Source organism: Drosophila takahashii, chromosome X (assembly GCF_030179915.1).
Source record: "Drosophila takahashii strain IR98-3 E-12201 chromosome X, DtakHiC1v2, whole genome shotgun sequence".
Lineage (NCBI taxonomy): Eukaryota > Metazoa > Arthropoda > Insecta > Diptera > Drosophilidae > Drosophila > Drosophila takahashii.
Window position 1 is genome coordinate 1,010,299 of NC_091683.1, and position 16,040 is coordinate 1,026,338.

The 16,040-nt window shown below is 50.6% G+C and overlaps 5 protein-coding genes across 6 annotated transcripts; 2 read left to right on the top strand and 3 right to left on the bottom strand.

The window, feature by feature from the left end:
- The first annotated feature begins 219 nt into the window (after positions 1-219).
- Positions 220-3,602, top strand: LOC108063858 (HEAT repeat-containing protein 6). The gene has a single exon (XM_017151118.3). The coding sequence runs from the start codon at positions 448-450 to the stop codon at positions 3,556-3,558; it is 3,111 nt and encodes a 1,036-aa protein (XP_017006607.2). The 5' UTR covers positions 220-447; the 3' UTR covers positions 3,559-3,602.
- A 645-nt stretch (positions 3,603-4,247) lies between these two features.
- Positions 4,248-8,892, bottom strand: Rbf (Retinoblastoma-family protein). Its single transcript, XM_017151182.3, has 9 exons — positions 8,645-8,892; positions 7,965-8,327; positions 7,767-7,906; positions 7,517-7,705; positions 7,106-7,460; positions 6,722-7,053; positions 5,926-6,661; positions 5,016-5,396; positions 4,248-4,957 (listed from the first exon to the last, which is right to left on the bottom strand). Exons 2-9 carry the CDS (start codon positions 8,151-8,153, stop codon positions 4,715-4,717), a joined length of 2,565 nt encoding a protein of 854 aa, XP_017006671.1. The 5' UTR covers positions 8,154-8,327; positions 8,645-8,892; the 3' UTR covers positions 4,248-4,714.
- Positions 8,893-9,008: 116 nt separating this feature from the next.
- On the bottom strand, positions 9,009-10,179 carry LOC138913798 (probable inactive protein kinase DDB_G0270444). The gene has a single exon (XM_070218583.1). The coding sequence runs from the start codon at positions 10,098-10,100 to the stop codon at positions 9,069-9,071; it is 1,032 nt and encodes a 343-aa protein (XP_070074684.1). The 5' UTR covers positions 10,101-10,179; the 3' UTR covers positions 9,009-9,068.
- Positions 10,180-11,202: 1,023 nt separating this feature from the next.
- Positions 11,203-13,796, bottom strand: LOC108063807 (uncharacterized). 2 transcript variants are annotated; one of them, XM_017151018.3, is made up of 3 exons: positions 12,902-13,796; positions 11,498-12,412; positions 11,203-11,443 (listed from the first exon to the last, which is right to left on the bottom strand). In XM_017151018.3, exons 2-3 carry the CDS (start codon positions 12,346-12,348, stop codon positions 11,362-11,364), a joined length of 933 nt encoding a protein of 310 aa, XP_017006507.2. In that variant the 5' UTR covers positions 12,349-12,412; positions 12,902-13,796; the 3' UTR covers positions 11,203-11,361. The 2 variants fall into 2 exon arrangements, with proteins under 2 accessions (XP_017006507.2, XP_070074763.1); XM_070218662.1 differs by having other exon boundaries at positions 11,204-11,443; positions 11,498-12,516.
- Positions 13,797-13,849: 53 nt separating this feature from the next.
- On the top strand, positions 13,850-16,013 carry Sec22 (vesicle-trafficking protein SEC22). The gene is made up of 4 exons (XM_017151060.3): positions 13,850-14,314; positions 14,383-14,492; positions 14,831-15,132; positions 15,197-16,013. Exons 1-4 carry the CDS (start codon positions 14,240-14,242, stop codon positions 15,343-15,345), a joined length of 636 nt encoding a protein of 211 aa, XP_017006549.1. The 5' UTR covers positions 13,850-14,239; the 3' UTR covers positions 15,346-16,013.
- The last annotated feature ends 27 nt before the right edge of the window (positions 16,014-16,040 follow it).

Genomic DNA, 16,040 nt, shown 5'->3' on the forward strand with positions numbered 1-16,040 from the left:
TTGCAAAGAGTTTTTTGTGATGATTTGTTATTTAAATTATATATTTATTATGTATGTAGTTATTCATTGACTTAATGAATATTTTAATTACCTCATCGATAAGTAACTTTGAATTTAGATTGACGCGCGCTCGATTTGGTAATCATTGCACCTATCGATAGTTACGATACTAGGGCAAAACAAGCTAGCGCCCACTGGTCACACTCCAAGAACCTAAGCCATCGATAACAGATTTTCCAGCTATTCCAATAGTTTCTCTTCAGTTTTAAATTAACTTTGTTAACTTTGCTGAAGATAAAAGCAAAAAGCAACACCTCTTTATTCTGGAACGCAACCAATTGAAAGTTCTCTACATCTACATACCCAGGAGCGGAACCAATTGTTCGTCTATCGTTTATCGAATCACATCTGGCGATGAATTAACACAACAACAAGGAAATAGTGGAAATGGATCTGCGCCGGAAGCTTCTGGAGGCGGAATCTGGAGAGGACCGGGACGAGGCGCGCCTGCAGCTGATGCGGGAGCTGCACCCGCAGCTGGGCGTGCCGGTGGGCGTGGCGGGTGAGCGTCTGCAGCAGCTAATCGCGGAGGTGCGAGCGAGAGGGCAGCCGCACCTGTTGCGCCTGTGGCAGCTGTGGCTCCAGGAGCTCCTCCTGGCCCGCAGGATCATCCTAGTGCGCTCCCACCTGCTGGTGGCCGAGCTAATAGCCGAAGGACAGCCGGAACCCTCCGTCGAAGCCCTTAATCTCCTGCTAACACTGCTAAAGGCGACGCCCAAGGAGAAACTGTCTGTTTTCTGGCCGAGATTGAGCGCTTTAACCCAGGTGAAGGACATAGAAGCAGCCCTGCTGCTGCTGCAGTGCCAGGAGCACGTGCTGGCCGAGCTGGAGGAGTCGCCGGAGGAGGGCAGCCACACCCGCAACCTGGCCAACTCGCTCATCCAGCTGCATTTCGAGGGCTGCTTTCTGGAGGAGCAGCAGCAGCAGCTGCCCCGCCTGCTGGCGCACAGCCTGCAGCTGCTCCAGAAGCTGCTCACCCGCCAGCCGGACTACGCGGCGCAGCGTGTTCCCGAGCTGATGGGCCTGGTGCAGTGCTACCTGCAGTTTGGAGCCGAAGGAGAAGCGACGACGACGCTGGTCAAGCCCCGCAAGCTGCCGCCCGCCCAGCAGTCGGCTGCCTATGGCGGCCAGGAGCAGGATGCGTCGGACTCCCAGCAGTCGCGCTCCTGCGGCCGCAAGAACAAGGTGCGCAAGATGCGATCCCTGGCCAAGCAGCGCCAGCAGGCGGCGGTCAGTGAGCCCCCGGATCCGCTGCTCCTGCTGGGCCACCAGGACTACGGCTGCCTCACCGGCGACTCGGGCGAGAACTGCCCGCCCTCGGATTCGGATCAGCAGCAGGCGGAGGAGAGCAAGCATCTCCGCCAGCTGCAGGCCAAGGTGAGGATCTCGGCGCTGCACTTGCTCGGCTCGCTGACCAACCAGTTGCCCCGCCGCTCGCTCTACGGCTACTGGCACGTCCTCTTCCCCGACGGCGGCGACTCGGGCGGCGGTCGCCACCTGCTGCTCCTCGGCCAAAGGGACACCAATTCCCGCTGTCGCGCTTTGGCCCTGCAACTGGGCACCCAGCTGCTCTACGGCTCGAAGGCGTTCCTCAGCCAGGCCTGCTCCCGCGGCCCCAGCAACTTCACGCCCTTCGCCGTCAGCCTGGCCAGCTCGGTGCTGGCCGCCTATCGCACTCTGAGCTCCATCCTCGAGCGGGAGTTCGCGCCGCCCGTGCTGACGCAGTGCCTCAAGTGCCTGGCCGTTCTGGTCCAGGCCACGCCCTTCGATCAGCTGGAGATGGGCTTTGTCTACGAGTTTGTGGGCCATGTGAAGAAGCTGGTTAAAAGCGAAGATCCGCCGGTGGCCGTTTCTGCTTTGCTGGTCATGGAAATGCTGGTGGGCACGTCTAAGATGACGCCGGAAATTGCCAGCTCGGTGGGATTGGCGCCCAGCCAGAGGAATCTTGAGCAAATCACACAGGAGGAGGACTACCAGGAGCTGTGCGACTCAGAGGTGGAACTCGAAGAGGAGGAGGAGCAGTCAGCAGGGAGAAATTCAGTTAAACCGGCAGTTAAACCAGTGCCACCGTCAATTCCACGCAACTCCTGGCTGCTGAGGCAGGTTCTCCGTTACCTAGAGGGTCCCGGCACCCCGACCACCGTGCGCCTGGAGTGCTTTCAGGTGCTCCAGGCCATGGCCACGCACGTTGGCCTGCTGCGCGGCCACCAGGCTCGCCTGGCAAGGGTGATCTCCGGCGGACTAAGCGACCCTGCTGCGGATGTGAAGCTGTACGCCGCCCGCTGCCTGGATTCGGTGGGCTACCAGCTGGGAAGACTGCTGCCGGAGGCGTCGGAAAAGGAACTGCAGCTGTCCTTCTGGCTGAGACTGCTCCCCGCCACCTATGCCGCCTACGATGGCGCCGGCTTCCCGCTGAAGTGCGCCCTCTGCGATGCGCTGTCCAACATGGGAGCCTTCAGCTTCGAGCGGCTGTCGGATGGCGAGAGGACCGCCCTGCTGGCCTTCCTCAGCGGCTGCGCCAGCGACGACCACGAGGAGACGCTGGTCAGGGGAGCCGCTCTGCGGGCCATGGCCGTCTACGTGCTGCATCCCTCGCTGAAGACGGATCTGGGATTTGTGGAGAACGCGGCGGAGCTGACGCTGCGCATCATCGGCGACGCGCAGCTGGCGGTGAGGATCAAGGCCGCCTGGGCGCTGGGCAACATCAGTGACGCCTTGATTGCCGCCTGCCTACAAACGGAGAGAGTCTCCGGCGAACTGCTGCGACGCCTCATCCAGGCGGCCACCAAGAGCTGCGGCGAACACGACAAGGTGCGCGCCAATGCAGTGCGCGCCCTGGGGAATCTCCTGCAGATCCTCCAGCTGCAGAACAGCCGGGAGAATGGCGAGCAGATGCAGCTGGCCATGGCCAAGCTGCTGGACTGCGTGCGCTCCTCGGGCAACGCCAAGGTCAAGTGGAACGCCTGCCATGCCATCGGGAATCTGGTGCGGCACCGGGCCTTCTTTGCCAGCGGCCAACTGGCAGGGATCCTGTTCCCCGCCCTCAGCCAGCTGGTGGTGCACAATGCCAACTTCAAGGTGCGCACCAATGCCGCCGGCGTGCTGCTGCAGGTGGAGCAGCGCCAGGATCTGGGCGCCCACTTTCCGCTGGTCTGGCGTTCGCTGCTGGAGGCCCTGGAGCGCTCCAACGCGCTGGACAGCTTCGAGGAGTACAACCATCGGGATGCCCTGCAGCAGCAGCTCTGCCTGGCCATTGCCCACCTGCTCCAGCTGGCCAGGAGCTCCGATTTGCCCGCGATGCGGGAGTCGCTGGAGGAGGACCGCCTGGAGGAGGTGCGGGCCACGTGGCGGCGCGTCGCCTTCCGCATCGTTCCCGAGCAGTCGGCGCCGCTCTTCACCTGCAGTCCGCGGCTCGAGCAGCGTCTGCAGGCGGAGGTGAGCACCCAGCAGCGCTGCGCCCTGGCCTTCATTACGAGCACGCTGCGGCTGGAGCCGTAGGATGGAGGAGCCACCTAGCCTAATCCCACAAATAAAAGCATCATTAACCGTTGTCTTTGCATTGCTTTTGATATGATATTGAATTATTTTACTTTTGTCGACAGCGGAAACGGCTACAGTTTGAGAGCAATTGATAAATGCTAAGCACATTGTGTGGTTTGGGTCTTGGGCAAGGATGGTGTACCGGCTACAGTTTGAGAGCGATTGATTAATAATAAGCATCTTACATGGTTTGAGTCTAGGATAAAGAGTGGGGTGGCTACAGTTTGAGAGCACTTGGTAAAACAATACATGGTTCGTGTCTTGGGTGAGGGCGAACCGGTTACAGTTTGAGAGCAATTGGTAATTGTTCAGACAAACCTTGCATGGTTTGTGTCATGGCTAAGGGATGGGCCGGTTACAGTTTGAGAGCAATTGGTAGAGTTACTGCCAAAAACTTTGCTCAATATTGAAGTACTTTGTGACGCTATCTTGACCTACGTTTTTCGGCATATTTTAAAATTGAGGTCGGTTGCGACGCTATCTTGACCAAAGTTTTTGGCAAAACTCAAAATTGAGGTAGTTTGTGACGCTATCTTGACCAATTCCGCCAAAAAATTTTTTAAAAATCCAAAATTGATCAGAAAAATCCGAAAAAAATCGCAAAAAATCCAGAAAAATGCCAAATGCCCGAAAAAAATACAAGCAACTTCAATTTTTATAAAGTGTATTTGTATATATGTTTGTATATATAATGTGGATTGCCTTAATTTGATTTGTTAGTGGTCGCTGATCCATGAGATCCAAGGACCTGCGACCGATGGATGTGTGTGTGTTTGTGTTGTGGTGTTCAGGTATTTACTAAAATTCCCTTCAAGTTTCGGGTGTTTACATTGTGTATGGGGTTATCATATGAATTATATGGTTGGCTGGCGTTAAACAAACTATAAAAGAGATGCGTACGATTGGTTGTGGTTGGGTTTTAAATTAAAATGTCATACTAAAAGAGTTAATAATAAAAAAAAACAATCATAAAATAGTCGAACGTGCGCCGGAGTAGCCAGCGTGTAAAAAGAGTGGCCCTCGGCGCCGGTTTTTTTTTAGTTTTTCTGTGTTTTTGTGTTGTGTTTGTGTTGTAATAGCCTTAAGTCTAAGCTGCCCCCGAAAAGCCCCGTGTCTATGTCTCGTGTTCTCCTCCTGCTCCCCGGCCGCTCCCCTCGGCGGGCACGGCGGCCTGCAGCTCCCGTTCCCGATCCCTGTCCCGGTCGTCCAGGACGGCCTTGATCTGGCTGAGATGCGGCGGCAGGTCGCGCACCACCAGGCGCTGCTTCGCCTCCGCAATGCCGCCCAAGCCGGGCTCGTCCCCGAAGCTTAGCATGCGCTTGCCCCCGCGTACCTTTTCGTTCATCAGCTGGAGGTCCTGTGGATGCAAGTTTTATTAGTAAACAGCATAGACATATATAATATAATAGTATTACCTTGGCTGGACTGTGGTAGAACCTGTAGACCATCTGATTGGGCGACTGCTGGATCTCGTTCTTGGGCATCTGGGAGACGAAGAGCGAGTGGTTCTGGGTGACCTTCTTGGGCTGGGCGGCCCGCTCCTTGGGATGCGGGGAGAGCAGCAGGTCCGAGTTGCGGCCACTCACGTCCGGCGTTACGTTCAGGTAGTCGATGGCGAACTGGCGGATCATCGGCACATATATGTTGTTGTAGAACTGAATGATGTCCTTCACCTTTGGCTCGCCCTCGTCGTTGAACTCGATGAACACCTCGCGGTAGACGCTGTTCACCGCCTGCGGCTGGTTGCGATATGCCCGCATGATGTCACTGAACTTGGGGTCCTCCATTCGCTTTACCTATTGGAATTAGAATTAGATGGGTTATAAGTTAATTTGCATTTACACCAAGATTTCCATGCTTGCATTATGTAAGCCAGTGAAACAGACAGAGAAAGACATATGTATTTAAAGAGCCCTACGTGAATAATTCAATTTTGATTTGTTTAATTCAATTCTATGTGAAATAAATTGAATATTTTTCTAATTAATTTCGAATCGAATGCATGAATGAATAATTTTTATGAATTTGCCAGATTTTTTTTGCTTTCTTTTGAGAACAAAAAGTGGCAAATTTTTAACAAATCAATGCTTAGAAAATAAAATTCATGCAGATTTCATCACAAAATTATGGCCTTTTCTTCTTCAAAAGAAATTGTCGTTTGAATTATTTCGGAATTCATGCCATTCATTCATTTAATTCTATTAAACTCAAAATTTAAATTCTTTTAAACTCAAAATTCTAATTAATTCATTCATATAAAGCAAAAAATTACAAATAATTAATTGAATCCATTCATGCAGGGCTCTAATATACATAAATACTCACTCTAATGTAGATATATATTGCACACATGATATTTTGATCGAGGTGGCGGTCCTTCATCAAGTCCGTCTCGTGGGTGATCGAGTGCTCGAAGATGTGCCAGATGCACTCGGGCGTCTTCTCGCACAGCCCCAGCTCCGAGCAGAGCTTCTGGATGCGCAGCCAGCCCAGGAGGTAGACTTTGCGCAGGAAGATCTGCAGGGCGCCGGCGGAGCGGTCGCGATTCACCACCAGCGACGTGGGCAGCGGCGGCGGGGCGGAGGAGATCATGTCCCAGACGGTCGAGTCGCGCGCCCAGGCCAAACGCTCCAGGCACGTCTCCTCGATCGAGTTGAGGTGCTTGATCAGCGAGCGATTCAGACAGCCCTCGTGCGAGCCGTGCCGCACCACAATCTCGATGATCTTCTGGAACTCGAACGCACTAATACTGAAACAGTCGAGCACCCAGGGGAACTTGAGCTCCGTCTCGTAGGCCTCCAGCACGAGCTCCACGCAGCAGGCCATTAGCGTGATGTTGAAGATGTCCAGCGAGATCTTCTGCACCAGCAGACGCTTGAGATCGATGTCGGGCTTGTTGCGGATCTCCGCCTGCAGGATCTGGTCGAGCAGGTAGAAGTAGAAGGACTTGGCCAGCTGGAAGCGGCTCTTCGCCTCCGTCGAGGGATATTTGGCGAGGAATTTCTGCTTGATTTCCTCGATGATGTTGAGCAGCTTGGCGATCACCTCTTCGCCAGCTTGCCTGTGGGGAAACACAGATATTAGCATTTATTTTTGACAAGTTAGAGCATCCTCTACTCACTTGACAAAGTCCGTGGGCTCGGTGATGCGACTGAAGGCGCTCAGCTGCTTCACATTGTTGGTGGCGTTGCGGACGGGCTCGAATTTGTCGCCCGCCATCGACGGCTGGGCGGGCAGGTCCTGTTTGCGGGTGAGCGGCGTCACGGGCGGACGCAGCGACTGGTCGTTGAGCCCCGTGTGGTCGCCCGCATCGTAGGCACTTAAAATGCGCTCGTCGAACTCGCCCACACTGAGCACGTACTGTTCGTAGCTAATGTTCAGGGATTTCAGGTTGCGCTCAAAGTTCTCGTTGGACAGCAGGCCCAGCATGGTGTCCTTGCTGCCGTAGATGGTCTATAGATAAGAAACAGTAAGTAATTGCAAGTTATAAAGCCTTTTGCCATACCGAAGTCTGAAAGAAGCTCGACATGATCTGGCGGAAGGTGGTGGCCTTCATGGCCTTCGCCTCCTCGGTCATGTCGCAAAAGTAGGCCAGAATGCAGTGCTGCTTGTGACGCAGGTCCAGCTCCGTCCAGTTGCTCGGCAGGCCCTCGAACTTGCTATTGATGAGATCGGTGCGCTTCTCGGCCAGCACATTGTTGTATATCAGATCGATGCAGCAGATCATCAGGTTGAACGAGGTCACCAGATCCACGGTGTTGCTGGGCTTCTGATTCTTGGCGCAGAGGAAGAGCCGCCAGCAGATGTCGTCCAGCTTGATGTACGAGCACTTGCCATGGGCATGGTTGCCATGCAGGGAGCTGTTTTACAGAGATTTTCATTCAGATTTGGTTAGGAAAAAGTGTGAAATACCCACATGTACTTGGAGTGCTTCTTCTCGTTGGGCGGACAGGAGAAGATCTTGTCGAAAATGGTGCGGAAGCGCTTGTACAGGGTAAAGGTGATGCTAAACTTGCGGTCCAGCACCTCAATCTCGTTGACAAACTCCTGGGGAAGGTTGGCCATGTCGCACCACTGCTTGATCTTCGTCTTGAAGTCGTATATGCTGGGGAAATTACATATATATGGATTAGGAATAGGAATGGTAAGGCAACTGGCAGACCTACCTCATCTGGCAGCAGCGCAGCAGGTTGTTAAGGGACACACAGTTGCCCCTGACCACCGCATCCTGGCCAATCACCGTGGGCGTGCTGGATCTCCGGCAGGCGGCGTACAAGGCGCAGCACAGCCAGTGGATGGACTCGCCCTGTAAAGGAGTAAAGAAGCTTATTAGATGGGTTCTACTAATCCTGCTGCTTACCCACCTCCAAGGAGCAGCGCTGGGAGACCTCGTGGTACATCTGATAGCCCTGCAGCTCCGTCTGGCGGTCCATGTTGAGCTCACGGCACAGATTCGTGTACTTGGCCTTGGTCATCTCCTGGCCGTCGTCGCTCGTGGCCACCGATCCGCTGACCACCTCGGCGCCCAGCTCCTGCGGCTCGGGCTCACTCATCGCTGGGTAGCTGCTGTAGCTGCTTTCCCGGCTGAATTTTCCGCTCTTTATCTAGGTTTTCCCGGGGTTGGTTCACCTTCAGTGAAACGTCGTAGCTCTAGACTTATCGCTGACTGCTCCTAGTGGCTGCCGGTGTGCGCTGCTCGACCCGCTTCGCTCCTCACGCACATGTAACTGTTTGTTTTCATAAATATTACATTAAATTATATAAATAATATATATTTTCCCGCCGAAACGACTTGCGGGCACATCATATCGATATCGATAACTATCTCGCCAACTATCGATGTGTGTGCGCGCGCGTGTTTATGTGTGTGCCTTGAGTTTGCGTGTGTGTGTGTGTGTGAAACACCCACCTTGTAACTTTTGTGCCCCAAAAATTGGCACTAAAATTAAAAACAAAACAAGCAACGCTGCTAGTAGCTACGACCAGCGGCAGGCTTATCAGTCGAGTTGCACTAATATGGCTACTAAATTCACACTTTTCATACCATAGAAAAAGGCGGGAAAACGCGGCGAGGTTGCCAAGTCGGGGAGATTGAGCGAGAGGGTGCGGATTTCCGGCGACTCGACTCGGCGACTCCTTCACACTTTCACTTGCACTTGCTGCACTTTGCCTTCACACTGCCCAACACGAAGCTAAAGCCTTTTTCGTCCCAATTTTCGCGGATAATCCGCTTTTCTTCTTTTTTTTTTTGTACGTGTTCTTCTTCTTCTTCTTGTTTCCACCGATGATAAGCTATCGATAGACAGCGACGGTCTGGCAACGTTGCGAAAATCAGCAGATCGAACAGCTGTGCGTCTACCGGTAATCGATAGTCGGCAGATGGTGTGGTGAATTCAAATGGATTTGAAAATGGCAAAACACAATGGAATTTAATTACACTTTACAAACTTTAAATAGCACTCTTTAATTTACGATCGCGGTGAGGGGCTCCTCGACAGGCGGGCCAGCAGCTGGAAGCGTTTATGCCGCCGGGCAAAGGCGGCCGTTAAACCCGCCGCCGTGGACAGCTCGTTGATCTCCTGGGAATCGGTGGCCAAACTGGAGGTCACCGAGGTATCGGGGGTCACCGAATCGCCATCTCCACTCGCACTGGCATTCGCTTTTCTAACTGCCCTGCTCCAGGTGACGGTAACATCGCTCTCATCGCCCATTCCATCCTGCTCCTTGTGGCTTGTGCTCCTGGCCAGCAGCTCCTCTTCCTCCTTGCCGACGATCCGCTGCAGCCTTTGGGTCAGCTGGGCGGCAGACACTCCGTACTGGCTCAGCATGCGTCTGAGCTCCATGTCGAGGGCGGGAATCCCCTTCCTCTGGCTCAGATCTTCCTGGATATTCGAGCCGCTCACCGAGGTGGCCTTGCTGAGAGTCAGTTTTCCTGGCTCCTCCTCCGTCTGCTGTGCCTTGTTTCGCACCTGGATGGGATTGGGATCCCAGGCCTTCTCCTCCTTCAGCTTCTCCTTCAGCTTTTCCTTCAGCCTCTCCTTCAGCCTGCGAGGGGATCGAGGGGACCAGATAATCTCCAGGTGGTTCTGGCCCTGGTGTTTCTCCTCCTCCTCCTGCTGCTGCTTCAGCCGCTCCTGCCGGATGTCCATAAGCTTGGGCCGCCGGCTGAGCCTGGAGTTGGGCACCAGGAGCCGTGGCCACAGGCTGCGGTGGTAGATGTGGGCCCTGCTCATCGGCTGCCCCGTCTGCGGATTCACCTCCACGACGGTGGCGCGCACAAAGTTATCCGGACAGCGCAGGCGCGTCTCGCTGATCGAGGAGGCGCTGTTGCCGCCGGAGTTTCCCGCCTTCCGCCGGTGCCACAGCTGCATCGGGTTGTTCTCCTCCTGCCGCTGCTCCTGCTGCTGCTCGTTGGGCTCCACGTAGGCAATCAGCCGCTGGAAGTTCGGACGCGGCACCCCCACGCCGCAGAGTGCGTCAAAGGACTCGGAGTCGAACATCAATTTCAATTTATCTACGTTTCTTTTTAAGCTACAGATTTCTGTCCCTGTTAAACTGAAAACTATATAAAAACTGATAAGTTTAACTAAGGGGTTACATCATGATTTTAGAAAGGTACGACACTCCATATTTGGATCATTATTTCCATTGTTACGACCAAAATACTGATATTTTAGGATAAAAAATAAAGATTCGAATTTTTGGAAAAAATATTCCTTTTTTGTTTGGTTTTTTAGTCGTAGCTTGGACAATTCCAGGCCTACAGCTAAAAGACTTACTGTTTTGAACAGCTAACGACCTAAACTAACAATCCCAATCAATTTCTAAGAAATTTATTTTTTGATCAATTTTTGCATTTTTAATAATGGTTACATCATGATTTTTTGACAAAAAATTGACAAAAATTAAAATGTCCAGATTTGAACGCAAATCGATTCAGAATTTAACAAGTTATGACATTCCATATTTGGACCATTATTTCCATTGTTCTGGCCAAAATACTGTTTTTTTTGGGGTGGAAAATCAGAATCTTGATTTTTGGTAAAAATTTGATTTTTTTGTTATAGATATTTTGCTGTAACTTGGACAAAAATGGTCACAAATCAAAAAGGCGGACTGTTTTGAGCAGCTAACAACCTAATAATTAATATCAGCGCATTTTCCGACTGATTTGAGAAAATTAATTTCTGACCCAATTTTCGCATTTTTGATAAGGGGTACCATCACAGTTTTTTGCGAAAAATGGCAAAAAATTTACATTATCAGATTTGAATGACAATCGATTGGGAATTTAATTACGAGCTCAGCAAGGTATGACACTCCATATTTGGATAATTATTTCCATTGTTACGACAAAAAAACTGATATTTTAGGGTGAAAAATAGGAATTCGAATTTTCGACGAAAATAATGCTTTTTTGTATGGTTTTTCAGTCGTAGCTTGGACAATTCAAGGCCTACAGCTAAAAGACCTACTGTTTTGAACAGCTAACGACCTAAACTAACGAACTCAATAACTATCTGGGAAATTTATTTTTTTTTAATTAAAGCCTAAATTTAACAGTCGCACGAGAAACCGGCACTTGTTATAGTGTTAGCCTATGACTAATTTCATATTGTATTTGGGCGCACAAAAAAATTATATATTATAATAGAATAGAATAAAATATAGGAGGCAGTGGGGAGAGTCTAGCGCGGAAATGGAAGCCTCCTGCTTTTTGGTTGCTGGAATCTGGTGGGCTGTTGAGCTTCCGGATGAGGATCACTCCCGCCAGTCGCCGATGATTTGTGAGGAGGGCACCAGTTCAAAGCGGGCGTTGGCCAGATGCGGAGGCATGCCGAATCTAGAGGGGATTAAGGGTGATTCCAGTCGCCCAATCGTTCGCTATTTCGCTTACCTGGGTCGGAAGAAGGGAGCCGGGTGGCTGGGAGCCTTGGGAATAGACGGAGGGGCTACTGCTTTGGGCTTGACTTCCGGCCTAACCTGCTGCCTGACCGGAGCAGTGCCCACATCCACGCTGTCCAGGGTGTTCCTCACCACAGCCTGCTGTCTGGGCTGGAACTGGGTGGTCCTGGGACGAACTGGCCCTGGCATGGGCATAAATCGAAACAGACGGGGAGAGGCGTCGTCATCGGGCGCATCATCGGTGGCCATGTCATCTCCTCCAGCCTCTGCTCCTCCATCGGGAGCAGCTCCTCCTCCTAATCCTCCTCCTGCTCCTCCTGCAGGCGGAGTAAACACTGCAGCCAAACGAATAGGCACAAATGCAGGGAGTCGCACGGTGATGGGAGTTCCGGAGGGCGGAAGCTGGGGAATCGAAATGGGTATGGGAATGGGGCGTGGCGGAGGAGGAGGAGGTGGCGGCGGAGGAAGCGGCCTCCGTGTGGTGCTGGTCTCCTCCGCTGGCGGCGCTGTCGTGGTCGCAGCCGGCGATTCCTGCTCCTGCTCCACCTCCTTCCAGGCCTCCAGCAGGGTCAGCAGCTCATCCTTGCTCATGTGCCCGAGGCCAACGGGACTGTAGCCCCATCCTCCACCGAATCCGCCTAATCCTCCACCGCCCACTCCGAATCCGCCGCCCACACTGTTCCAGCCCAACGGAGGCAGGTGCTCCACATGCTCCACGAGCGGAGCCTCGGGGAACAGGGATCTCTGGGGACGCGCGAGGTGTCCGCTGGCTAGCCCATAACAGGATAACAGGATCTGCAGCAGGAAAAGACCCAGCTGCGTGGCACCAACTGACCCGACCATGACTGACTTTGACTCTGGATTGTGGAGCCTCTGGGCGGAGCAGTCTCTTATATATCTCCGCCTCCTGCCAGCGGAAAGAGGAAGAAGGCCAGGTCCAGCAAAACGGAAGCGCACGCATTTGGCGGCGGGTGAACCGATGCACGGAGAGAAATTGGGTAAACTTAAAGCCTAGATGGACTTATTAAATTAATTACAATGGAAACTATTTTTATAAACATTTTTAATGTTTTTAATATTAAGTGATTGTCTCAAGAACAAATTCTAAAGTTGGAAATGTTAAAAAAAAAATTAAGCACAAGCGCGAATTCTTTAGGGGATAAAAAATCCGATCCCCTAAATCCCCAAACTGAACTACAAATATGAACTACAATTTTAAGTCTAAATTAAGCTTACAAAAAAATTAAGTTTTACAAGTTAGAAAAGCTTAAAAGAAATTGAACACAGACGCGAATTCTTTAGGGGAGTATAACCAAACATTCTAAATCCCCCAACTGAACTACAAATTTGAGCACTCAATAGGAAATGTTTCCTGTGCCGAAAACTTATTACGCACCTCCAAGTACCACAGGTTTAGTTTAGTTTAATTGAAGTCCCTGCTTGAAGTCCGGTTTCGCGGGCGAACCACTTTTCCATTTCGGGCCAAAGCTGGGATGTGGATGTGGAAAACTATGGATGCGGCCGCAGCGGGCGAAACCTGTTGGGCCCACTTTGGTCACCGACTTTTGGGCGGTGGTCCGATGTCGAGGAAGCATCTGAGCAATGCGTTCGATTCGGTTTGGGCTTTGGGGCGCACTTCCTCCATCCGCGCCAGCGTATTTGGAGCGCGTTGCGTAACCGTCTGGAGCAGTCGTCGCTCGAAATTAGTGCGACATGCCAGGGATTCCGATTTATGTTGGTTAATAATTCAAATCACAAACGGGAATGACAACTTTTCCACGAGGTTCAAGGTTCGACATTAAAGTCTCCTCAATGGCAACGAAAATAATTATTGGAAATGCGCAATATTTTGGCGAAAGTGTCTAAAATAATAAATATCGGGGTCACCAAACCTAAGTCAGTTTAACAAACGTTTAGAATCTAAACTTGATTTGTTCATTTTAATACAGTAATATTTAATACAAAATAGTCCAGCATTTAAATTATAGATTTTAAGACGGATTTTTAAAGAATTAAGTTACTAAACAAATTAAAAATGTAATGCTGGGTTTTCATTTTTCAAAACTAAAACGTGTTTAGTAAATACAAGTAAACAAAATTGAAATGCAGATATTAATTGTTATTGTATTTTGGGGTTTTCTAATTAGAATTTAACATCCTGTATAATAATTAGGTAATTTAAATATTTATTAATTTTAAATTAAACCTTTGGTATATTTTCGGTATTTCAGGGTGACCGTTTTTGGTATTTTGACCGTCCCCCTGTTCTTTGGTATATTTTTGTCGCCCGATGACGTGGTTATTGGTATTTTGTTTGGTATATTCGGACAAGCCATCCACAGAAACCCCCAATCCCAATCCAATCCCAATCCGCCCGCCGCCCGCGACGTTGCAACACAGAGTTTTGTGGCACCACATCACGAATCACGAACACCAGGTGCCCCAATTGAGGCAGCAATCTCCTCCAGCCAACCGGGCGAAACGGAGGAGCACTAGCACTCCAGGAGCCAGCCGCCGATCAGCTGAGTTGTGAACTCGAAAATCGAAGGAAGACTGGGACGCCCTGACAGAAACTTCACTGGATTGGATAGGATTGGACTAGAAACTGGACGGGAGCCACATCGGTAGCAATAAGTAGCGAGCGAGCGACGGCGGAAAAGTGCAGCCGTGGCCAAAAGCGATTGGCAAACCGAGATAGAAGCCCACGGATCAGGATAAACCATAAACCGGAGCCATGGCGCTGCTGACCATGATAGCCAGAGTCATCGATGGCCTGCCGCTGGTGGGGACCATGCAGGATGACGAGCAGGTAGCCACCATCGCTTTCTAATCTAATCGTTCCGCTAGCGAAACTCAAGTACTCACTTTCACTTTCAGAGCGGCCGCAGCATACTGGACTACCAAAACCAGGCCAAGATGCTCTTCCGCAAGCTGGGCACCCACTCGCCGGCCAGGAGCAGCATCGAGACAGGACCCTACCTATTCCAGTGAGTGTTCTGTGTATCTGTATACCCAAAATCCATAATTATGGATGGGATTCATCATCAAACCTGCCAATTTCATAAGCTTCCTTCACGTAATTTACTCAAGAATTGGTGAAATGCTTACTAATTGCTTTCCCTGACCTTTCTGCAGTTATCTAAGTGAGTGTTCCTCTATAAAGAGGCATCATATCAGAGATCTGTATACCCAAAATCCATTATAGTGGATGGGATTCCTCAGGGCAACAAGAAACATCCCAATTTTCATAAGCATCCTCCACGTAATTGACTCAAGACCTGGTGAAATGCTTACTAATTGCTTCCCCTTTCACCTTTCCCCACAGCTATCTTATCGAGAACGACGTGTGCTACCTGGTGATGGTGGACAAGATGTACTCGAAGCGACTGGCCTTTAATTACCTAGAGGATTTGGCCCAGGAGTTCCATGCCAACTACGGCAGGCGGGTGAACTCGGTGACGCGGCCCTACGCCTTCATCGAGTTCGACGTTTACATACAGAAGGCGAAAAAGCAGTTGACCGACCGCAGACGCAACATCAGCAGCATCAACACACAGCTGCAGGATGTGCAGAGGATTATGGTCCAGAACATTGACGACGTGCTCCAACGTGGCACAGTGCTGGCGGGTAACTAATTTATATGAAATAGATAGCAAAATCCTATCACTCACAAACTCTCTTCCCCTTTCAGAACTCGACACCAAGACCCAGAACCTCTCGATGATGTCGCAAAAGTACAAGAAGGACGCCAAGCTGCTCAACCGCAAGTCCATGTACGTGAAGGCGGCCGCCGTGGGCATCATATTCCTAGTGTTCATCATGTACTTCTGGGTTCTGTAATAGTCGCTAGCACAGATCTGGAGCGGTGCGCTCTGTTCTTTGTTATATGTACGTCGAGCGTCAGAGACGCGCGGCGACCCAAAGACATTTAGATTATGCGTACACCTGTACTCCACCAGAAAAAGACACACACACATGATGCCCCCACATATGATTCATAATCAGGCAAACCCTTTGACACGCGCACCGCTTCCGAGGCTTCTTGTTTAACTTGTAATATTCACTTACCTTTGCGTTATTTACGGTCTTGGATTCCATTAACTATTAATTCCCATTTCAATTCGCTTTCTACGCTCTACGCTCTACGCTTCTCTTGTTTGCGCAGGTTTTCTGCATATTTGATTACGAATCGAGTCTAATTTAGCCAGCCGACCGACCGACCTTTGAGCCAAGTTGAATCTGTAAATTATAAACGCCGATGCCGATCCGTGTGTGTGTGTATAAATGTCTAGATTGTAGATGGAATCGCTGTGCCGATTCCAAATCCGGCGGGGTTTAATCAATAAATAGCTGCAAAAGCATAGCAAGGAAAACGATAAGAAAAGAAAAGAAAGGATAAGAAACGATACAAGTTTTAGGCAATTTATATGTATAAAATTAAGGCAAATAAATCAATTTACATTGTTTAATAAAAACTCCATATAAAGGTATTGTACCTACCCAAACGACCCGAAGAAATTCAAAATTCAATTCAA

Bases quoted from the DNA above. Each gene is read 5' to 3' on its own strand.
- Sec22 (XM_017151060.3), top strand. From the start codon at position 14,240: ATGGCGCTGCTGACCATGATAGCCAGAGTCATCGATGGCCTGCCGCTG. The intron at 14,315-14,382 runs GTAGCCACCATC...TTTCACTTTCAG, and splicing joins CCATGCAGGATGACGAGCAG to AGCGGCCGCAGCATACTGGA. The intron at 15,133-15,196 runs GTAACTAATTTA...TTCCCCTTTCAG, and splicing joins ACGTGGCACAGTGCTGGCGG to AACTCGACACCAAGACCCAG.
- LOC108063807 (XM_017151018.3), bottom strand. From the start codon at position 12,348: ATGGTCGGGTCAGTTGGTGCCACGCAGCTGGGTCTTTTCCTGCTGCAG. The intron at 11,444-11,497 runs GTAAGCGAAATA...AATCCCCTCTAG, and splicing joins GCTCCCTTCTTCCGACCCAG to ATTCGGCATGCCTCCGCATC.
- Rbf (XM_017151182.3), bottom strand. From the start codon at position 8,153: ATGAGTGAGCCCGAGCCGCAGGAGCTGGGCGCCGAGGTGGTCAGCGGA. The intron at 7,907-7,964 runs GTGGGTAAGCAG...ACTCCTTTACAG, and splicing joins CCCAGCGCTGCTCCTTGGAG to GGCGAGTCCATCCACTGGCT. The intron at 7,461-7,516 runs GTGGGTATTTCA...TCTGTAAAACAG, and splicing joins AAGAAGCACTCCAAGTACAT to CTCCCTGCATGGCAACCATG.
- LOC138913798 (XM_070218583.1), bottom strand. From the start codon at position 10,100: ATGTTCGACTCCGAGTCCTTTGACGCACTCTGCGGCGTGGGGGTGCCG.
- LOC108063858 (XM_017151118.3), top strand. From the start codon at position 448: ATGGATCTGCGCCGGAAGCTTCTGGAGGCGGAATCTGGAGAGGACCGG.